The sequence below is a fragment of the Carcharhinus amblyrhynchos genome, chromosome 17 (assembly GCF_965287045.1).
Source record: "Carcharhinus amblyrhynchos chromosome 17, sCarAmb.v2.hapA, whole genome shotgun sequence".
Taxonomy (NCBI): domain Eukaryota; kingdom Metazoa; phylum Chordata; class Chondrichthyes; order Carcharhiniformes; family Carcharhinidae; genus Carcharhinus; species Carcharhinus amblyrhynchos.
This window is the reverse complement of record NC_137340.1, coordinates 52,572,689-52,597,063: the sequence shown is the minus strand read 5'-3', so window position 1 is coordinate 52,597,063 and position 24,375 is coordinate 52,572,689. Positions and strand designations below refer to the sequence as shown.

General features: G+C 43.7%; 1 protein-coding gene across 1 annotated transcript in view; it reads left to right on the top strand.

Annotated features, from left to right (window-relative positions):
- LOC145354520 (slit homolog 1 protein-like) overlaps nucleotides 1–24,375 on the top strand; it is a 322,720-nt gene that overhangs the window by 9,290 nt on the left and 289,055 nt on the right. Inside the window, exons 2-4 of the mRNA XM_080205955.1 lie at nucleotides 4,763–4,834; nucleotides 5,760–5,831; nucleotides 7,909–7,980. Coding sequence (XP_080062081.1) covers nucleotides 4,763–4,834; nucleotides 5,760–5,831; nucleotides 7,909–7,980 — 216 coding nt within the window. The remainder of the gene's footprint in view (nucleotides 1–4,762; nucleotides 4,835–5,759; nucleotides 5,832–7,908; nucleotides 7,981–24,375) is intronic.

Genomic DNA, 24,375 nt, shown 5'->3' with positions numbered 1-24,375 from the left:
CTGAATTTATTCAAGGCTGAGTTGGACAGATTTCTGACTGACGAGGGTAGTCAAGGGTTGGGGTAGGGTACAAACAGGAAAGTGGAGTTGAAACAACAGACAGCTCTGCCATGGTTTTACTGAATGGTGAAATAGGTTCAAGGGACCTTTGAGATCTCCCTCGTTCTCGTGGGTAGATCATTCTGTCTGCCCCCAGTGGACAACTGACAAGCCTGATGTATGAGGTGCATTGAAAAGAAGTTTCAGAGGGCTTGGTTTTCTTAGATGTAATTGCCTGGAGCCCAGTGTTCCCTCGACTGGGCCCTGAGAGACAGAAAGAGGGGGAAAGCCTCAAGCCCCTCAAGCACAAAAGCTGCTTGGGGAAGGGCATAGGTGAAGGGACTCTCACCTTCGAGCTTTCCCCCAACCACAGGCCTATGTGCAATGCCTGGTTTGTTCAGCTCTGGGGCAGCTTAGTTTATTTATTAGTGTCTCCAATAAGCTTACATTAACATTGCAATGAAGTTACTGTGAAAGTCACCACAATACAACACCTGTTTGTATTACACTGAGGGGAAATTTAGTACGGCCAATGCACCTAACCAGTACATCTTTCAGGCTGTGGGAGGAAATCATGCAGACATGGGAACAATGTGCAGATTCCGCACAGACAGTGAACTGAGCCAGGTATTGAACCCAGGCAGCAGTGCTAACCACTGTGCCACCATGCCAAGAGGCTCTTGAAGAAGAATGCTGAACAAAACTGAGCCTGATTTTTATTTTAGGGATGTGGGTGCCACTGGCTGGGCCAACATTTATTGCCCATCCTCAACTGCTGTTGAAATGGGTGTGTTGCTAGACTATTTCAGAAAGTAGTTAAGAATGAACCACATTGCTGTGGCTCTGCAGTCACATGTAGGCCAGACCAGATAAGGACAGCATTTTCCTTCCCTAAAGGACATTAGTGAACCATATGGGTTTTTACAGCAATCGACAATGGTTTCATCAGTAGACTTTTTTAATGAATTCACATTTCACCATCTGCCATGCTGGGATTTTAATCAGGGACCCTGGATCTTGTCCTGGGTCTCTGGATTACTAATCCAATGAAAATACCACTGCTGCCCCCTGATGTGGACTTATTTGAGGTGTAGGTGCAGTAAACAACGCATGGGGAGATATCAGTACCAGGTGTAATACGGGCATTGCAACAACATAGCTCAGTCCTATTTTGTTCTTCACTGAACATTCCTGAGCAAGATAGTGAAGAACAGGATCTCCCCCAAAATGATGTGAAGTAAAGTCCATGATGGCACAGAAAAGGCCTTTGGCCTAACTAGGTTCACAATGAAGTCTGCTCCTGCTCCATACACTTTGTGCTAGGAATGACCTTAATAGGCGGGATGGCTGTTTCTGTCCTCGTTATCCCTGCCCTCTTCCATATATTCGACATGAAATATAGAAAACTAATAAGTAGGAGCAGGAGTAGGCCATTCAGCCTTTTGAGCCTGTCCCACTATTCATTATGATCATGGCTGGTCATCCATCTCAGTAATCTGTTCCTGCTTTCCCCTCCATATCTTTTGATCCTCTTCGCCTCAAGTGCTATATCTAACTCTTTCTTGAAAACATACAATATTTTGGCCTCAACTGCTTTCTGCGGTAGAGAATTCCACAGATACTGTGTGAAGAAATTTCTCCTCATCTTAGTGTTAAATAGTTTATCCCATATCCTCAGATTGTCACCTCAGGTTCTGGACTCCCCCACGACTGGAAACATCCTTGCTGCATCTACTCTGTCTAGTCAGTTCTATGAGATCCCCCTCATTCTTCTGAACTCCAGCGAATATAATCCTAACCCTGACATGTCAGTCCTGCCATCTCAGGAATTAGTCTGGTAAACTTTTGCTGCACTCACTCCATAGCAAGAAATCCTTTATCAGATAAGAAGAGCAAACCTGCATACAATATTCTAGGTGTGGCCTCACCAAGGTTCTGTAGAACTGCAGCAAAACATCCCTGCTCCTGTATTCAAATCCTGTCGCTATGAAGGCCATCATACCATTTCCTTTTTTACTGCCTGCTGCACCTGCATGCTTACCTTCATCGACTGGTGTACGAAGACACCCAGGTCTCGTTGCACATTCCCCTTTCTCAATTTATAGCTATTCAAATAATAATCTGCCTTACTATTTTTGCTATCAGAGTGGATAACCTCACATTTGTCCACTTTGTATTGTATCTGCATGAGAATGTGGTTAGGAGGTGGAATGCAAGTTGAGGAATGTTCACATGAGTTCATTTTCCAGCAGGCCTATAGCAGCCTTCAAACCTGTTATTAAGTGGTGAGAAAGCAGATGTGTTTGTAACCGATGTTTATAAAGCTCATTAAGATCATTATTCTAGCCCACTCCTATGGCGAGCAGAAGAATTCACTGTGGTGGTTACACACTGATATACATGTAAAAGGCTGAAAGATTGAAATCTCCTAGTTCAATAAATTTTCTTCTTAACACCTCAGGTGAGGGGTTCATTCTTCCTGCGATTAAAAGCCAGCTGAGTGTCAACTATTCATTAGCCTCCTAGCTGACTTTATTTTTTTCTTATAGCCTGACAGAGAAAAATCTTTCACAACCTCAGGATGTCCATGGGCACTTTACAACTAATAAAATGCATTTAAAGTGTAGTTATTCTTGTGCAAGGATAGGGATACCCAATTTGCCCACAGAAATCCTAAATTAATGGTAATCAAACAATATCCAGTGATTATGAATTATTGGATATGTATTAGTGAGGATAACTCTTCTGCTGCTCTTCAGAATAGTGCCAGGCAATTGTTACATCCGAAGAACAAAGAAAAGTACAGCACAAGAACAGGGCCTTCGGCCCTCCAAGCCTATGCCGATCATGATGTCCTAACTGAACTAAAAAAAAACTTTCTGCCCTTACTCGGTCTGTATCCCTCTATTCCCTCCCTTTTCATGTACTATCCAGATGTCTCTTAAATGTTGCTCTTAAATCCACTTGAGAAGATGCTTCTTGGAAGTGTGGCAGACATTCCTTTTCACAATGTTGATTGTGGGATACTTATTATAGAATCATAGAGTCATATGGTGCAGAAAAGGCCCTTTGGCCCATTGAGTCTGCACTGACAATAACTCCCACTGAAGTTGCACTTATCCCATTTTCCTGCACTTGTCCCACATTCTTGAATGTTCTGAAGTTTCAAATGCTCATCCAAATATTTTTTAAAGGTTATAAGGTTTCAGGCCTCTACTATTTTCCCAGTCAATGTATTCCAGATTCTCACGACTGTCTGGGTGAAAAATCATTTTATCAAATCCCCTCCAAATCTCCTGCTTCTTACCCTAAAACTATGCCCCCATGTGATTCACCCCTCAACCAAGTGAAACAGCTGTTCCCAATTCACAATCCATATCCCTCAATCATGTCCCCACTCAGCTTTCACTGCTCAAAAGAAAACTATCCAAGCCCATCCAGTCTCTCCTTATAGCTCAAATGCTCCATCCCAGGCAACATCCTGGTGAATTTCCTCTGCACCCTCTCAAGTGCAGTCATATCCTTCCTATACTGAGATGACTAGAACTGTACACAGTACCCCAGCTGTGGCCTAACCAATGTTCTGTTCAGCTCCAACATTACCTCCCTGCTCTTATGCTCTATGCCATGACTGATAAAAGCAAAGGTCCCATATACTTTCTTAACTATCCTATTCACCTGTGCTGCCGCCTTCAGGGATCCGTGAATAACCACCCCAAGATGAATCTGTTCCTCTGAGCTTCCCAGTGTCCTGCCATTCAGGACACTGGGGAGAATTCTGCTTCTATTTTTTGAAATATTGCCTTGGGATCTTTCACACACTGCTGAGACCACAGGCAGTCCTTGGTTTAATGTTTTATCTGAAAATCAGCACCTCCAAAACTGCAGCACTCCCTAAGTACCGCATTGGGAATGTCAGCCTGGATTATATGCTCAAGTCTCTGGAGCTGGGAGAGAGTGGTTGTGTTTTTCAGGTTCAAGCTCTTACAGTCTCTATTTGAGGAAGAGCAGGGGCAATCCCCCTCTCCTAGGGTCCTGACCAATATTTATCCCTCAATCAACATTTCAGGAACAGATTATCTGCACATCATCACGTTATTAATTCCAGGCACTTGCTGCATATTAATTGGCTATCACACATCCTGCACGACAAATGACTATATGTCCTGAGGTCATTTTATTTTAGTGTATCTTAGCACTCACACTATCTTTTACCCTTTGGGAACAATGGGGGGAATTGGGAAAGATTTCTGATCTTCTTATCAGCCTGTTGAACTGTGTTAAATGCTCCTTCTGTCACCAACAAGGCCTGATATTGGACTCAAACCTGGAGCTTCTGGTCCAGTAGTACGGATGCTATCCATTGTAACGTAATGCCTCTTCTTGGCATCATGAAAGGCGCTATATAAATAAAAGTCCTCCTTTCTTTTAATCTGATCTCTGCTGATTAAAAAGAATCCTGAACCTTAACCTTTCCTCTGTTGAATATATAGCAAAGCATGGCATGGCAATGGGTTGTGGAAAAAAATAGCTTCTGCTATGATGCCCCACAAGGTTGTAGAGCCAGTCAGTGCCCACTCCCAAGGGGATTACAGAAAGAATTGAAACTGGGATAGTGCAAAGAAAGATAGCTGTCAGATCATGGGACTGCTGTCCCAGTTTTCAGTTCAGGTACAGACTGGGAGCTGGGTTTTATTAACGTTTTGCCTGGTTTATTTCACAGGGAGCTCAATGGAAACAACATCACACGGATCAGCAAAAGTGACTTGTCGGGACTCAGGCACATTAGGGTTCTGTGAGTATCACCGATGATGGCATTGAGAGAAAATAACAGAGCAGAAACTTGGTTCTGTATCAACATTGTTTACACAGGGGCACTATTCAACCTCCTACTGTTTGCATCCAGTCTTTGAGAGATAGTATGGGCAGAATGGCAATTTTACTAGCTCCTGGCAACACCTCTGTCAACGTTCTTGTGCAGGATACTTTAGGACAGTTACTGAGCCGCTTCAATCCCAATCAGGTTGGTATGGTTGTACTTACTGGCGTGCCCATTTGGAATAATTTCTGTTCAAGTTATCTGATTGGCAGTGGACACAGATAAATAAGTGGCTGATGTGAGGCTGTGAAGAACTGCTTTGTCTTTTCTATCAGAGACCGGGAGTCAGTGTGGTGGAAAGCAGACAAGTAGTAGATGATGTATCTAACCCTGTGCTGTATCTGTCCTGGGAGTGTTTGATAGGGACAGTGTAGAGGGAGCTTTACTCTGTAACTAACCCCATGCTGTACATGTCTAAGAATGTTTGATAGGTCTGTGTAGAGTAAGCTTTATTCTGTATCTAACCCCATGCTGTACCTGTCCTGAGAGTGTTAGATGGGGACAGTGTAGAGGGAGCTTTACTTTGTAGCTAATCTTTGCTGTGAAATGCATTCAAACAATATTTCTGACATAAAAATATGGCGCAATGTTGCTTCAACTTAAAAAAGTGAAGATAAATGGATGGTATGGTCTTTCTAGTTAATTGTTTGCTGTGTGTTCTGTTAATTTATGCTCAGATTAGAACTGATTTTGTGCTGTGGACAGTACCTTTTGGAATTAGATTGAGTGACGAATTTGCTTGACCACTGTTACTCTAGTATTCAGACTCTGTGTTCAATGCACTGCTTGCCTTGACCATGATGTTAACATTGTGTCTCCTTTTCTCTCTCCTTTCTCGCAGACAACTCATGGAGAATCAGATCAATTCCATTGAACGTGGAGCATTTGATGACATGAAGGAGTTGGAAAGATTGTAAGTTGGAAGTTTAGTTTCACCATCCGTCCATTTCCATGCAGAGATTTTAGGGTCTCAATAGATAAAATTACACTGAATTTAAAGCACAGAAACAAATCATTCAGCCCAACTCATCACTGCTAGTATTTGTGTTGCACATCAGCTTCCCCACATTCTCTTCCCCTTATCGTATCAGCAGTTTGAAACACTGGGCTTTGTGAACTAGGCCAGACCTAAGAGGTTTCCCCGGACAGACACAGGTTCCATCCCTGATCTCAGCGGAGGAATTTGTTGGCACAGAGATCCTGAGGATGGCAGGGGGCAAGATCGATTGGAGGTCCTGCTCCTGATCACTATCCAGAGAACTGTGCTGAAAAACTGTCATGCGAGGGTGTGGTGTGAATGAGTGCAGAATCGTCACAAACACTAATGATGGCGATCTAACCTCAGAGAAACATTCTGTACCAGAAGGGATAGATCTCAACACACTGTAACAAATTGCACTTAGTACCAATGAGTGCCAGACGCTGTTCAGTCTGAGAGGGTGTTCATTACGAGAGGGTGTTCAGTACGAGAGAGTGTTCAGTATGAGTGGGCAGTCGGTATCCCAGCCCTCTCATACTGAACACCTCTTGTACTGAACACTCTTGTACTGAGTACCCTCTCGTACTGAGTATCCTATCGTACTGTACATCCTTTCGTACTGAACATCCTCTCGTACTGAACACTCTCTCGTTATTCTGCTTTTTATTCATTTGTGGGACATGGGCATTGCTGGCTGGCCAGCATTTATTGACCATTCCTTGAGAAGGTGTTGGTGAGCTGCTGCTTTCTTGAATCATTGCAGTCCATGTTTTGTGGGTTGACCCACAATGCCATTAGGGAGGGAGTTCCAGGATTTTGACCCAGCGACTGCGAAGGAACAGCAATATATTTCCAAGTCAGGATGGTGAGTGGCTTAGAGGGGAACTTGCAGGTGGTGGTGTTCCTATTTATCTGTTGCCCTTGTCCTTCTAGACGGAAGTGGTCGTGGGTTTGGAAGGAGCTGTTTAAGGATCTTTGGTGAATTATGCAATGCATCTTGTAGACGGTACATGCTGCTGCTACTGAGCATCGGTGGTGGAGGGATTGAATGTTTGTAGATGTGGTGCCAATGAAGCGGGCTGCTTTGTCCTGGATGGTGTCAAGCTTCTTGAGTGTTGTTGAAGCTGCACCCTCCACCAAGTGGGGAGTATTCCATCATACTCCTGGCTTGTGCCTTATAGATGGTGGATAGGCCTTGGAGAGTCAGAAGATGAGTTACTCGCTGCAATATCCCTAGCCTCTGACCTGCTCTTGTAACCACTGCATTTACAGAACGTAGAACATAGAAAAACTACAGCACAAACAGACCCTTCAGGTGGGACAGGACATATCCAGGATGGTAATGGTGGTGTCTGGGATGTTATCTGTAAGATATGATTCCATGAGAATGATTACGTCAGGCTGTTGCTTGACTAATTTGTGAGACAGCTCTCCCAATTTTGGCACTAGCCCCCAGATGTTAGTAAGGAGGACTTTGCAGGGTCGACAGGGCTGTTTGTTTTGCCATTGTCTTTTCTGGTGCCTAGGTCGATGCCAGGTGGTCTGTCTGGTTTCATTTCTTTGTTGAGACTTTGTAGCAACTGTTACAACTGAGTGACTTGCTCGGCCATTTCAGAGGGCAGTTGAGAGTCAACCACATTGCTGTGGCTCTAGCATCACATGTAGGCCAGACTAGGTAAAGACAGCAGATTTCCTTCTCTAAAGGACATTAGTGAACCAGACGGGTTTTTCTGACAATCGACAATGGTTTCATGGTCATCAGTAAACTCTTAATTCCAGATATTTTTTATTGAATTCAAATTCCAGCATTTGTCGTGGCAGGATTCAAACCCAGGGTCCTCAGAGCATTATCTGGGTTTCTGGATTAATAGCTGAGCGATAATACCACTAGGCCATCACCTCCCCTCGTGCTGAACACACTCCTGTACTGAATACTCTCTCGTCCTAAACATTCTCTCGTACTGGAGTTTCGGGCCTTGACTATTTGTTGACTCCTCCTTTTATTTTGCAGGCGGCTGAATCGCAATCAGCTACAGATTTTGCCGGAATTACTCTTTCAGCGGAACCCCACACTCTACAGACTGTGAGTAATATCCTTGGGGTTACCCTGTGACTCGTGATAATATGTACTGAGATAACTCATGGTACAAATCAGTAGAGATGTGAAATTGTAAAGTTTTAGTCAAATATTCACTGCACTCTCATTATATCTCCCAGATATAACACTCATATTTGCATACACCATCCTCAATATTTGTCTCCCTATTTCAATACCCTTTTTCCAATAAAATTATCAGTTTTTCATGCCATGTTTCTTTGTTGAATTACCAATATTAGAATCTGTAAACTTGTCTGAATTAGTGAGGTCTTTGTTCAGTTGAGTAGAATGTAGGAGCTACAATTAAACAGCAAGTAATGTCTCTTTTGCCACAACATGTATTCCCTGAGGCTACAGTGTACACAGGAGCTGTGATAAAGGATTCTTTGGAATAATATATACCTATTTCCAGCTGTCTGAATAATTGGAATGTTACTCAGGGAACAGATGGCTACGAGTAAGTTACAGGAGTGTAAAGCACCCCGGGAGCCGGAATGCAGGGGAATGGGCTAGCACAGAGGAATGGGCTAGCACAGAAGAATGGGCTGAATTGCTTCCTTTTGTGTTGAAATTTCAGTGACTTGCCATTTAACATCTTTAGCTTAGACACAGGCGTAAGAACAAATAGGGAATAGCAATGGGTGAAGAGATTACAGCAGATATGATCATAGGGCAGGCTTTGAGGAGACAATCTCACCTTCCTGACCCTGGAAATGTTGGATGTCTCCCAATAGCCGCTGCATTGTATACAGCTGGGAAATAGCCAGAGAGTACAATGACCCATTTATTTTAACTGGATATATATCCAACATTCCAAGATGAAGGACAATGACCAACAATGCGAGGAGCATTCAGTACAGAAGTCCATTGGGCCCATCATAGCTGTTGTGTCTCTCTGAAAGTATATCCAGTTGGTGCCGCCCTCCAGCTCTACCCCCATCGCTTTGGAAAATTTACCTATTGAAATATTTCTTCAATTTCTTTACGAAAGTTATTATCGAATCCACTTTGATCCACAGATCATCTAAGACTTATCTGGATAGTCACATGAGCAGACTGGGAATGGAGGGATACAGAAGAATGGTCCAGTTGGACCAATGAGCGGCGCAGGCTTGGAGGGCCGAAGGCCCTGTTTCCTGTGCTGTATTGTTCTTTGTTCACTTCCATTATCCCATCAAACAATTCCAAATCCAATTAAGTCAACGAATAACAACAATCTCTCCTCACCTGTTTTCCACCGCGCCCCTCCTCCCTCACATAGCTTTTGGACAATTATATTTTAGTTACAGAACCCCTCTTTGCTTTCTCCCTTCCTACTTAACATTTTTAACATTTCCTTTTCAATATACACCTAAGATTGTTTGGCCAAATTCCCTTCCAATTCAATTTTCAAGTTTGCTGATGACACCACCATAGTGGGTCAGATCTCAAACAATGATGAGACGGAGTACAAGAATGAGATAGTAAATCTGGTGAACTGGTGCAGCAACAATAATCTCTCCCTCAATGTCGACAAAACAAAGGATGTTGTCATCAGGAAGCATAAGGGAGAACACACCCCTGTCTACATCAATGGGGACTAAATAGAAAGGGTCAAGAGCTTTAAGTTTTTAGGTGTCTAGATCACCAACAACCTGTCCTGGTTCCCCCATGCAGACACTATAGTTAAGAAAGCCCACCAACATCTCTTCTCTCTCAGAAGACTAAGGAAGTTCGGCATGTCAGCTACAACTCTCACCAACTTTTACAGATGCACGATAGAAAGCATTCTTTCTGGTTGTATCACAGCTTAGTATGTGGCTCCTGCTCTGCTCAAGGAACTACAAAAGGTTGTGAATGTAGCCCAATCCATCACACAAACCAGCCTCCCATCCACCGTCTCCGTCTACACTTCCTGCTGCCTTGGCAAAGCAGCCAGCATAGTTAAGGACTTCATGCGCCCTGGACATTCTCTCTTCCACCTTCTTCCATCAGGAAAAAGATACAAAAGTCTGAGGTCACGCACCAATTAACTCAAGAACAGCTTCTTCCCTGTGCTATCAGACTTTCGAATGGACTTATCTTGCATAAAGTTAATCTTTCTCTACATTCTGCACTCTCTCATTTCCTTCTCTATGAACGATATGCTTTGTCTGTGTAATGCACAAGAAATAATACTTTTCACTGTATGTTAATACATGTGACAACAATAAGTCAAATCAAATCAAATCAAATCTCTATTAAATCTGCCCTTCACCTTCTCGTCTTTCCGGTTGATGATCCCAGCTTCTGTAGAGAACTGGTACCTCTCCTCCCTAATACCCTTGTATTGAGTTTGGAAACAGGATATGACAAGATGACGAAGTTCACATTGACAATCTGTTTGAATCTGAGGCTTGGTGTATCACAGGGACTGCTGTGCTTTCTATAAAGGTTTGCTTTGTGTATTGTTGACAATGAAGTCCAATTCTGAAGGAGTCAATGAGATCTTAAGGTGTTTTTTGAAGTTTATCTTTGAAATCCTTCTCTTAATGACTGCCTTTCCAAATGACTCGAGGATCTTGGCACTCCTCCAATCGTGACCTGTTGTGCATCCCTAGTTTCCATTGTCCCAGCAGTGACCCTGATTTTGGCTTTGGACTGACTGGTGGTCACTAAAGTATGTTTGGTGATCACTCCGTAGATATGGTCTACATATTGGGAGGGACTCATGATTGGTCAACAATTGGTTGTTCGTTAACTCGGGTGCCATGTTCCTTGTAACCCAGTGCTTCCAAATGTTTTCCTGGTGTGATGCTATTTTAAAGCCCCTGAATTCTCTGGGAGGTGAGGGGTGGGTGAGGAGGTTTACAAGAATTTTAGCCAGAGGCGGACGAGAAGCTTCAGTTACTGAGTGGGGGGCTGATAGGGAACTCATGTAGAGGCAAGGGCTGAAATTTTCCTGTCAACCCACTTGCAGAATCTTCTGGTCCTGCTGATGGCAATGCCTCATTGCAGGTTCCTTAAAAGGAGAGGGTGTGAACAATGGGAAACTCTGTTGACAGCGGTGGCACTGGAATATCCCGCCACCGGCCAATGGTTTGCTGTCTCTGCCATCGCAAAACCCGCCACGGGGTGGGGGTGGAACCCTTGGCCAGGGTTTCTACAAATCAAAGGCAAAACAGTGTTTTTTTTTTGCAGCAACAATTGGATCTCACAGGGCAGTCCATTAAGCCCGGCCTACCAATGGAAAACTATGCAAGGAATTAAAGGGATCTCGGAGCACTTAGAAATCAGTCCAAGCTCCACATCAATTATTGCTGCCTTGGTCTGTCCATCCCTAAATCGTGCTTTGTGTCACAAAACTTTGAAAACCCTGCTGTAAGCTGGCTAGGTGACAGGCCATGCAGAAACCAAGGCACTATCCAGCAGGCCATTCAACAGTTGTCCCATTTAAGAGACCACATGCATGCGTGCCACACAAAATAATCTCAATGTTTTTTACTATCAGTGATTAAGTTTGGAAATGTGGTCTCTGTTGGAATGTACAAGATGCAGCAGACAATTTATTTTGTTTTAATGATGTTGGTTGAAGGACACTGGGGAGAACTCCCCAGTTCCTCTTCAAAATAATGCTGAGAGGACAGACAGGGTTTTGGATTTAACACATCACTTGAAAAGTGGCAACACTGACAGTGCAGCTCTGCCTCAGTACTGACCCTCTGATAGTGCAGCCGTCCCTCAGTACTGACTCTCTGACAGTGCAGCACTCCCTGAGTACTGCCCTGGAGATGTCAGCCTGAAGTTTATGGCAAATCTCCAAAATGAGACTTGAACTGACAACCTTCGGAGTCAGAAATAAAAGGCCTTCCCAGTGAGCCATAGTGACAGTTATTAAAAAGTTCACAGAGCTGTCCTTGCTGACACAATGAACTACTACCGTTCAGTATTATTCTAGCATGTTATAATGTGCACAAGGGAGCTCCATATTAAATGCCTGTGTCCACATTTCTGCAATAAAATACCGTAACAAGGATTAAATGACCATCAAGTTGGTTTCCATCCCTCCCTGGTCCAAGTTGGTTGCTGTGGCCATTGTGTTGTTCTGCATCAAGACATCAAGCTCAGCAGCACTGACCCCAAACTGACCCCATATACCATCCCAAACTCAGTACCCAGTGCACACACTCCCTGAATCATTGCACAGAAGTCTCTTTAATTTTTAACAAAGCATTTCATTATTGAAGCTGGGAAAAATGTGCTCTTATTATTTAACTAGTAAAGTGCCTCAGGCTGAGGGTGACTATGTTTCACTTACATCAGCCTTTCCAGTGTCATGTTTTGACAAGACAAATTCAATGCCTTTTAATTAGAAATGATTCAAAGTATCTTGAAGTTATGAGAAACAAGGAAGAAATGAATTTGATCCCCAAACGGATGTGATTATCAATGCTTCCAATCCTCTAGGAGTTTGTCATTCGTGTGTGTCTGTGTTTTATTTTCATGCTCATTAATCCAAAGGATGTTAGCACTGGAGAGATGAACATATTCACCTTTCAACTTAAACGCTCCCCGGAGTCAATACAGCACGGGGTTAGATACAGAGTAAAGCTCCCTCTACACTGTCCCTATCAAACACTCCCAGAATGGGTACAACAAGGGGTAAGATACAGAGTAAAGCTTCCTTTACACTCTTCCCATTAAACTCACCCAGGACAGGTACAGCACAGGGTTAAATTCTACACTGTCCCTATTGAACACTCCCAGGACAGGCACAGCACGGGATTAGATACAGAGCTCTAACCTACGGGTAACACTCCCTTCTGTGTCGTGAATTATTTTCTCACTTTCCACAATAGTCATTTCTCTCCCCTGTCTGGGTCAGACATTCTTTCTGTGAGATGAACATTTTTTCAGCTTACTAATTACAATTCAGTGTTTTTAAATTAGCGTATGCTGTTATGGTCAATGCACAGTCTGAACGCTGTGTTCCCGTACTTGGACAGAAGGGATGTGTTCTAGCCTTGGATGCTGTGTAGCAGAGAAACTTGGCAAAGTGCTGGCCCAACTGAGTTGCAGTGAGAGACAGCAAAGTTTCTGGAGCTGAGATACTCCTAGGTTAAAGGCACAACACAGGGTAGTAAGTTCTGCAACAATGACCTCTGGGTGATTCAGAGATCAGAGTAGTTTGAAGCAGCAAGCTTTTACTAATCACAGGATTGTTTTCACACAGCTGCTCTGCATTATTATATTTGGTGGGAGAAATTATTAAAACTTATTTCCCTTTGGAACATCCTGTTCAAACTCATCAAACCTGACAGCCCCACTGCCCTGAGAGACCTTGATATCTGGGAGCAATCAGGTTGTATTCTTCTCATATTCACTCGCCTTGGCAGGGCATGCACACACGTTGGCAGCTCAGCTAAGGTGATTTTGCATCATTCTAATTCTTCTTCGTTATCCTTCACCTCATGTTTATATTCTTTTTAAAGCCCCCAAAATAAACAAATTAATATAGGGGCACTGTATTAAAAACGCAACATTTCAAATGCAATTTATCAAATTTAATTAAGATGCTGTTCCCAGAGCTAATGACGCACTTCAGCTCCCGCAATGCCCACTGCACACAAAAGGCTTAAAGTGTCCCAATGGACACTTCGTTGTCCCTCTCCAAGGATATGGGGTTGGGAATGTAGCCTTGGACTGGAGCATTCTGGCTTGATGACCTTCTCTCTGGGTTGCTGCCTGGATTTGTTACTGACCACCTTAGCCAGGCACAAGAGCAAACCCTGTGGGAGATTCTTCGCCATTCATTATGATCATGGCTGATCAGCCAACTCAATAACCTGTTCCTGTTTTCCCCCAATAGGGGCAGCACGGTGGCACAATGGTTAGCACTGCTACCTCACAGTGCCAGGACCCACGTTCGATTCCTGGCTTGGATCACTGTGCGGAGTCTACACATTCTTCCCGTGTGTGTGGGTTTCCTCCGGTGACTCTGGTTTCCTCCAATTGTCCGAAAGATGTGCTAGTTAGATGCCCTGGCCATGATAAATTATCCCTCAGCGTACACAAACAGGTGTCAGACTGTGGTGATTTCACAATAACTTCATTGCAGTGTAAATGTAAGGTTACTTTTGACACTAATAAATAAATTATATATCCTTCAATCTCTTTCGCTCCTGGAGCAATATCTAACTCCTTCTTGAAAACATACGGGGCTCAATCTTACTAGCTGTTCATGCCATGCTACGGCTGCAACCAGGTCGGAGAATTTGCCAGCCAGCCAAATCTCTATTCATTGCAGCAGAATTGGAAAATCCCAGCACTGTGAACTACCATAACGCTCCAGCCACACTGTTTTGGCATCAACTGCTTTCTGCAGTAGTGAGTTCCACAGATTCACCACTCTCTGAGTGAAGAGATTTCTCCTCATCTCAGTCTTAAATGGTTTACCCAGTATCCTCGGTACTCCTGGCTCTGGACAACGCCACCATCAGGAACATTCTTCTTTCATCTACCCTGTCTAGTCCTGTTAGCATTATATAGGTTTCTATGTTATGCCCGTCGTTCTTCCGAACTTCAGCAAATATAATCCTAACTAACTCAATCTCTCCTCGTACGTCAGTCCTGCCATCCCAGAAATCAGTGTGCTAAACCTTCTCTACATTCCCTTTAGGACAAGAACATCCTTTGTCAGATAAGGAGACCAAAACTGCACACAATATTCCAGATGTGGCCTCACCTGAATAATTGCAGCAAGACATCCCTACTCTTGCACTCAAATCCTCTCACTTTGAAGGTCAACATACCATTTGCCTTCTTTACTGCCTGCTGTACCTGCATGCTTACATTCAGATCATGTTATGGTTTCAACTCCACTTTTCCTCCTGTCCCCCATAACCCTCAACTCTTGTCAATCAAAATTCTGTCTAACTAAGACTTGAATATATTCAATGACCCAGCCTCCACTGCTCTCTGGTGAAAAGAATTCCACAGACTAATGACCCTCTGAGAGAAGAAATTCCCCACATCTCTGTCTGAAATGGTAGACCTCTTTTTCTTAAACAGTGTCTCCTGGTTCTAGTCTCTCCCACAAGTGGAAACATCCTCCCAGCATCTACCCTGTCCAGCCCCTTCAAGATCTGATATGTTTCAATAAGATCACCTCTTATTCTTCTAAGCTCCAGTGAGTCTAGGCTCAACCGGTCCAAACTTTCCTCATAAGATAAGCCCCTCATCCCAGGAATGGTTTGAGTGAACCTTCTCTGAACTGCTTCTAACAATTACGTCTTTTTTCAAATAATGAGACCAAAACTATACATACTATTCCAGATGCAATCTCACGAAGACCCTGTATAGCTGCAGTAAAACATCTCTATTTTTATAGTTCAATCTCCTTGTAATAAATGCCAACATTTCATTTGCTTTCCTAATCAGTGCCTGATCAATTCTTTTCAAAATTTTAAAGACCTCCTCCAGGTCACGTCTCAGCCTTCTCCTTTCTTGAAGAGCCAATCCCGTCTATTCTTGATAGGTGTAACCTCCGAGTTCTGCTATCCTCCTTGTGAATTAACACTGAGGGTGATTGTTTGCCCCAAACTACTGTTATTGCTGAAATTGACAGAGCAGGGATCAGTGAATCAAACTGGGATCTTTAATTTGGTCTTTTGCTTGTACTGGTGAAACATGTCAACCACCGGAGTCTGTCTGAGAGAGAGAGAGAGAGAGAGAGAGACGAGAGAATAAACTGCTTTATACTTTTAACTTTCCTTCATTGTATATTGACAAAAAGGATTCTGTCTCATTCAGTCTCGGGTACTGTGTAAACGTTGAATTTTGCATTTCAGTGACGGCCCACATGGTTAGCAGGTCTAAAAGTCTCTCCGCTCTCTGGCTGTTTGCCAGCAGCCCAGACTGAACTCACTCTCCATCTCCTGGCCTTTCCCAGTCTGACAACGACCCCGGAAAGCTGAGGAGAGCTTCCACCTCAGAACAAGCAGTTACCCGGGAGACGGATGGCTTTCTGGCTTTTCCTAGCTCAGGATGATTGTTAGTCTCCTAAAAGAGAGAGAATTTTGTCTTAATCCCCTTAGATTGATTGAGCAAGTATGGGGAGGAGGATGGGTATGGGGAAAGGATGGGTGAGGGTGGGTGAGTGTAGAGGTGAGAATGAGTGGGGGAAAGGGTAAGGGAGGGTGGGGGAAAGGAAGAGGGTGGGTGAGGGAAGGAGCAAGGGAGGAAATTCCAGGATTGTGAGCGAGTAACAGTGAAGGAATGGCTGATATATTTCCAAGTCAAGATAGTGAGTGACTTGGGGGGATAGGGGGGAGCTTCAAGGTGGTGGTATTCCCCTATATCGCAGGATTCTTCCTGCTTAGAAAGGATAGCAGGACTAGAGGACACAGCCTCAAGATAAGGGGGAGCAGTTTAGATCAGAGTTGAGGAGGAACTTCTTCACTCAAAGGGTGGTGAATCTCTGGAATTCTCTGCCTGTTGAAGTGGTGGAGGCTACCTCACTAAATATATTTAAGTCACGGGTAGATAGGTTTTTGACAGACAGGGGAATTAAGGGTTATGGGGAGAAAGCGGGAAAGTGGAACTGATCCACTTCAGATCTTATTGAATGGCAGGGCAGGCTCGAAGGGCTAGATGGCCTACTCCTGCTCCTATTTCTTATGTTCTTATATCTGCTGCCCTTGTCCTTCTAGATGGCAGTGGTTGTGGGTTAGGAAGGTTCCTTTGAAGGAACCTTGGTGCAGTGAATCTTGTAGATGATTCTGTAGATGTAGGCTGGAAATGCACCAAACCTCATCCCCACTTGGTTCCATTTTTTAAGCTATGAGGTCACCACATTTTAGCATGTTAGGACATGTAAGACCTTCCTGGTTGAGTTGTAAATATATCCACTCACCCTGCTTTGTACACAAACTTCACTCAAACAACACTCAGTAAAACCATCTCACTGGGAATGCACTGCAGATATCAATTCCCCTGTTGTTGTGTCTCACATACAGGAGTTTATATCAGACGTAGAGTAGTAGATAGGAGTGAAATGGCCCTTTTACACATTGCACTCTACTTGTACAGGAGCTGTCACTTAGGCACATACAGGCAGGGCAGTACCAGGCAAGAGTGGATTCTCTTTTATCTGCTGTGTACTGTGTAGACTAGAATAACTGTTATAGCCACAGATCAGGTTCAGAGATTAAGCCAATTTGTTCATTGTTTTATTATTTTTAATTTAAATGAGACTTTGGGTCTTTCATAAACCAGGAGTTACCTAGCTCTAAAGTTGACCTATTCTTTATTGAGTTTTATCCTCTTCTATTGATCTCCCCACCCCCTGCAAAGTGCAGTCACTCACAAGTCACCAATGTTGTTATATGTGTGAGTTTAATCAGTGATTAAGCTTGAGTTGGCTTTTCTCGCCTCGTAATTTCAGACGAGATCATTTCTCACATTGCCCTCATTCAGCACAGAGCTGAGTTTGAAGCTGCTACATTCCTAGTCAGACCCTCTCAGTATTTTGTATGTTTCAATGAGATCACATCTGTTTCTTTACAACTTCAGTGAATGTCACCCACTCTACTACAATGTTTAAGCCTGAGATGGATAGAATCATAGAATTCCTACAGTGCAGAGGTGGCCATTCAGCCCATTGAGTCAGCATTAACTCTCTGACAGACTATCTTACCCATGCCCTCTCCCCTGCACATTTTCCATGACTAGCTTGTTGGATGCGACAGGGATGCAGGGATATGAGGCTAGGCCAAGGATGTGGTGTTGCGGCAGAAAGTCTTAAATTCTTGATGGACCAACTAGCCTAATTCAGCCCTTATTTCTTGTTCCTATGATACTTCTGAGTTAGCAACAATAGTGCTACCAATTGAGCCAAGATAGATGGCAAAATCTCTGCATCTAATCTCATCAACATCTCTATTGAGAGGCAAAGGGGAAACTGGTTTCATTTTCTGATTATGAACTATTCTTTTGTTAACCTCAGGTGGAAGAGTTAATCAGAGAGATCAATAAAACTCTTTTTGATGAGGTCCATTTGAAATGAACTTTCTGGAACAAATACCTCCCACGATTTGGAGGAATAAAGCTTTTCTTTCCCTTACTTGCCACAGTCCTTTATCTAGACAGAATATCAGAGCAGTGCCAAAGAAAAACCCTCCATCACATTGAGATATTAAACCAAAGTCCCCTCTGTCATCCCTTGTCGATGAAAGATCGCTGCCCCCCCCCCCCCCGCCCCCCGGTCAACGTTTGACAAAGAGTGCGCTGGTCAACATTCATACCTCGGCCAACATTCCCCCTATAAGCAATCAAGGAATAAAAACAGAAACTGCTGAAATACAAATTATGCGGGTTGGAATTTAAGTTGGAATCCAGTCCAAGGTAGATTTGATTTATTATTGTCACAGGTATTGGGATACAGCAAAAAGTATTGTTTCTTGCACGCTATTCAAAGCATATTGTTCATAGAATGCATTGTGGAGAAGGAAAAGAGAGGCTGTAGAAGATAGTGTTATAGTCATAACTAGAGTGTATAGAAATGTCAGCTTAATAGGAAGGAATTCCATTCAAATGCCTGATGGCAGCAGGGAAGAAGTTGTTCTTGAACCGGTTGGTATGTGATCTCATATTTTTATATCTTTTTCCCAACGGAAGAAGGTGAAAAGAGTGTGTTGGTTGCTTTTCTGAGGCAGCGGGAAGTATAGACAGAGTCAATGGATGAGAAGTTAGTTTGCATGATAGATTGGGTTTCGTTCAAAACTCTTTGTAGTTTTTTGTGGTCGTGGTCAGTGCAGGAGCCATACCAATCTGTGATACATTCTGAAAGGATGTTTCCTATGGTACATCTGTAAAATGCAAGAGAATTATATAAAGGTTGCAGCACCTTTAGAGGACGCTATTCAGACCATCTGTGCTGGCTGTCTGAAGGAGCAATCCACTTAATGCCATTCCTAAGCTTCTTCTTGATCTGGCTGAGAAAGTGTGTTTCAGTGAACACACCATAAAATGGAAATGGGAGGAACAGAAAACAATGAAGGTAAACAGGACAAACTGGATTTTGGCAAATGGTCCCATATTCTCCATCATGTGTGCTCAGCTTATGGCTCTTAACTGATCCAAACATTCCACAATCCTCGTTCCTCCATTAGGCCAATTTCCCCTTTTCATTAATATTTTTTACTCTGACTCTGATCTGTGTTTTGATTTTCTGACATTGCTGATTCTGGTTTGGAAAGGGAATGATCTTTCTTTGTCTTTATTCACCTCATTCACAATAACTTCACTGCAGTGTTAATGTAAGCCTACTTGCGATGCTAACAAGTAAACTTAAACTTAACATTTTCCTCATGAAGCCAATTCATTTTGCTGCAGACATTCTCTCCCAAACCTTCTTGCTTTTTCTGTTCACCAGGTTTTGTTTTTACAACATTTCTCATTCACTACAAGTTAAAAGCAGAGGTAGAAACAATCACTATTTTTGTATTGGTTCCCCAAGCACCAATAACCTGGACTGCACACCCTCAGGACCAACCTTGCTCCCTCTACCCCCTCAGGACCAACCTGTCCAGACACTTTGATATTTGACTGTGGGACAAAGAGGCTTTTATTTTTTAATATATATATAAAATTGCCACATTGTTTATGTCACTGCTCAGCTTCCTAGTGACTTCACTTCAACTCATTCTGCATTACATAGTGCTATTAGTATAAATATTGCAATATAGTTTCCACTTGATGCGCAATTGGCAAATTGTGCTTCAAATTGCACTGCTTAGGTTACGGTTCAACTTTCAGCTAAAGTTCAAGTTTCTGCTAAAGTTCATTGGTGCTATTACAAACGTAAAATCTTCCATGAAACAGCACAATCAGGCAGCGGAACAGGATTTCATACTTTATTTATGTTCTCAGAGGTTCTTCAGTGTGTTTGAGGACAGGGCACTGGTGCAGATTTGGATCCACTGAATCATAAATTAGATGTAGCATAGAAGGAAACCATTCACCCCATTGCATCCATGCTAGCCCCCTGAAAGAGCAACTCTGCTAATTCCACTCCCCTGCCCTTCTCCTGAAACCTTGCTGTTATTTTCCCTTAAGGCCTTTGTCTAATTCCCCCAAGAACTCTTCAGTTAAATCTGTCTCCACTGCACTCTCAGACACTACATTTCATAACTACTCTCTGTGTGAATATGTCTGCATCACATTCTTAGACAGTACATTCTAGATCCTAACCACTCACTGTGTGAATCTGTCTCCACTGTTGGAGATGCGGTCCTGAGGGAATGCTGCACTGTCAGAAATGTGGGCCTATCAGAGGCGCCGCACTGTTGGAAGTGCGGGCCTGAGGGAGTGCCACACTGTCAGAGGTGCCATTCTGTTGGGGGTGCTGCACTGTTGGCGGTGCCATCCTGAGGGAATGCTGTACTGTCAGAGCTGTTGACCTGAGGAATGCCACACTGTTGGAGATGCAGGCCTGTCAGAGGTGCACTTGTCTGGATCAAAACGAAGCCACTGCCTGCCTGTTCAGGGCTGGTGTAAAAGTCTCCTAGCCAGCATTTATCCTGTGACCAACATCACCAAAGCCAATAATCCAGCCGTTAGGAAATTATTCTTTGTGGGATCTTGCTGTGCATAATTTGGCTGCCATGTTTCCAACAGTTCAACATGATCTAATTCATTTAGTAACATCTTGGGATGTCCTAAGTTTATGCAGAACACTATATTTATTATTCTCCCATAATGGGTGGCACGGTGGCACAGTGGTTAGCATTGCTGCCTTACAGCACCAGGGACCCACTTCGATTCCAGCCTTGGCTAACTGTTTGTGTGGAAATTGCACATTCTCCCAGTGTCTGTGTGGGTTTCCTCTGAGTGCTCTGGTTTCCTTCCACAGTCCAAAAATGTGTGGGTTATGTTGATTGGCCATGCTAAATTGGCCTTTAGTGTCAGAGGGATTAGCAAGGTAAAAATGTGAGGTTACGGGGATAGAGCCTGGGTGGGATTGTTGTCAGTGCAGACTCAATAGGCTGAATGGCCTCCTTCTGCACTGTAGGGCTTCTATGATTCTACCACACTCTCAGAGAGCACATCCAAGATCCTAATCACTTACTGTGTGAATCTGTCTCCACCACATTCTCAGACAGAACACGCCACATCCTAACCACTTGCTGTTTTAAAAGGTTTCTTTTGTCCTGTCACCACTGGTTTTTTGTCAATCACCTTAAATTGATGTCCTGTGATTCTCAAGCCTCCTGCCAATGGGAACATTTTCTACTCTGTTTAGATCCCTCATAATTTTGAACATCTTGATCGAAGCTCCTCACAATCTCTCTTCCCTCGGAGAATAGCCCCAACTTCTCTGATGTTATCACATACGTTTCTCATATCCTGAACCATTATCAGGAAGCTTTTCTGCACTCTCTCTAAGACCTTCACATCTTTCCGGAAGTACGGTGCCCAATAATGGACATTTTTAAAAACTGATTTGCTCAGGAAGTTGTCAACATCATGGGCGAGGCCAACATTTATTGCCCATAGTATTAATGACTATTGTCCAATGGTTCTGACATCCACCATTATGTGGTTCGAAATGTTAGTCATGGCACAAATCAATTCTTGTCTCCCAAACTGCCTGGACCCACTATAGTTCGCCTACCACTGCAACAGTCCACAGCAGACGCCATCTCCCTGGCCTTACACTCAACCTTGGAAAACCTAGATAATAAAGATACCTGTGTCAGATACCAGTTCATAAACTACAGTTCAGCCTTTAACACTGTTATTCCTACAAGACTCATCTCCAAACTTCGTGGCCTAAGGCTCAGCTTTTCCCTCTGCAACAGGATCCTAGACTTCCTAACCTACAGACCACAATCAGTAAGGATAGGCAACAACACCGCCTCCAATGATTATCCTCAACATCGGTTCTCCGCAAGGCTATGTCCTCAGCTCCTTACTCTTCTCCTTATACGCCTCTGACTGTATGGTCAAATTCCCCTCCAACTCGAATTTCAAGTTCGTTGATGACACCACCGTTGTGAGTCAGATCTCAGACAATAACGAGACACAGCACAGGAGATAGAGAATCTGGTGAACATGTGTGATGACAATCTCTCCCTCAATGACAACAAAATGAAGGAGATAATCATCAACTTCTGGAAGCATAGTGGAGACCATGCCCCTGTCTACATTAATGGAGACGAATGTAGAAATAGTCGAGAGCTTGAGGTTTTTAGGTATCCAGATCACCAACAACCTGTCCTGGTCCCTCCATGCTGATGCTATAGTTAAGAAAGCCCACCAACGCCTCTACTTTCTCAGAAGGCTAAGGAAATTTGGCATGCCCGCTACAACTCTCAGCAACTTCTATAGGTGCATCATAGGAAGCATTCTTTCCATTTATTGCAGCTTGGTATGGCTCCTGCTCTGTCAAACACTACAACAAACTACAAAGGGCCATGAACAAAGCCCACTCTATCACATAAACCAACCTCTCATCCCTTGACTCTGTCTACATTTCCCATTGCCTTGGAAAAGCTGCCAGCATAATTAAGGACGCCACACGCCCCAGATATACTCTCTTCCACCTTCTTCCATGGGAAAAAAAACAGAAGTCTGAGGACATGTACCAACTGACTCAAAAACAGCTTCTTCCTTGCTGCCATCAGACTTTTGAATGGACCTTGATCTTTCTCTGCACTCTGGACTGTAGCACTACATTCTGCACTCTCTCCATTCCTTTTCTATGTATGGTATGCTTTGTCTGTAGAGCGTGCAAGAAATGATATTTTTCACCACACACTAATACATGTGACAGAAATAAATCAAATCAGTCGGCAGAAACTTGGCATCATTATTTTGGAGTTCTGAGGACAAGACTGCCTCCAGGCAAAATGATTTTTTAACCAACATTAAAGATGGAGGAAGCTTGATTCACACGGAATATAAACTGGACCAACATGACAGCTCAGTAACTATCACTGTTTGCTGTGCAGAGACGTGGACCTGGGTCGGATCTCCGACTTGGGTCAGTGTCTGTGGGAGTTTGCACATTCTCCCGTGCTTGCGTGGGTTTTCTCCGGGTGCTCCGGTTTCCTCCCACACCCCAAAAACGTGCTTTTAGGCTGATTGGTGTAAACAAATTGGCCCTAAATTAGACCTCCCTTAATCTGGCACACATATAATTCTCCAAATTTGCACACCTTTATTGTAGAGTTCAAGAGGCGTAGACAAAAGTCATAGGTAGAAGAAGGATTGGAATGAGGCACTCACTGAATGTTAAAATGGCAGCGTGGGCTTGTAGGGCCGAAGGGCCTGTTTCCTGTGCTATGTTGTTCTTTGTTCTTTATAACTGGAGTTTCTGTGTGCTGGTATGGCTGAATACACCTGTAATGTGTTGCTGCCACAAGTAAGTGCAACATGGTGGCAGCGCTACCCCATCACATCTCCCTAGACCCCTGGTGGGAATCAAGTAGGGGAGGGAAACCTTCCACTAGCCTGGAGAGAAATGTGCAAACGGACAGTATGTAGATACTCTGGATGGGCAAAAAAAGGGTTAAATGGCCAGGTGAACTCAAGATGTTTGTTAACCATGGCACCTGAGTGGGCGGCACTCTTATCTCTGCACCAGATGATGGGTTCAAGTCCCACTGTTGTAGTGCAGTACTTAAGGGAGTACTGCACTGCCAGAGGTGCTGTTTTTTAAGAACATAAGAACATAAGAAATAGGAGCAGGAGTAGGCCATCTAGCCCTTCGAGCCTGCCCCGCCATTCAATAAGATCATGGCTGATCTGTCTTGGCTCAGTTCCACTTTCCCGCCCTCTCCCCATAACCCTTAATCCCCTCTCTTATCAAAAACCCATCAACCCGCATCTTAAAAATATTTAGCGAGGCAGCCTCCACCACTTCAACGGGCAGAGAATTCCAGAGATTCACCACCCTTTGAGTGAAGAAGTTCCTCCTCAACTCCGTTCTAAACCGCCCCCCCTTTATCTTGAGGCTGTGCCCCCTAGTCCTACTGTCTTTTTTGAGCGGGAAGAGTCTCTCCATCTCTATCCTATCCATCCCATTCATCATCTTATATGTCTCAATGAGATCTCCCCTCATTCTTCTAAACTCTAACGAGTACAAGCCTAGTTTATTCAGCCTCTCCTCATAGCTCAACCCGCTCAGCTCCGGTATCAGCCTAGTAAACCTCCTCTGCACTCCCTCCAAGGCCAAAATATCTTTGCGCAGGTGCGGCGCCCAAAACTGCACACAGTACTCCAGCTGCGGCCTCACCAATGCCCTACACAGCTGCAGCAAGACCTCCCTACTTTTATATTCAATCCCCCTCGCTATGAAGGCCAGCATCCCATTCACCTTCCTGACCACCTGCTGCACCTGCAAGCTGGGTTTTTGCG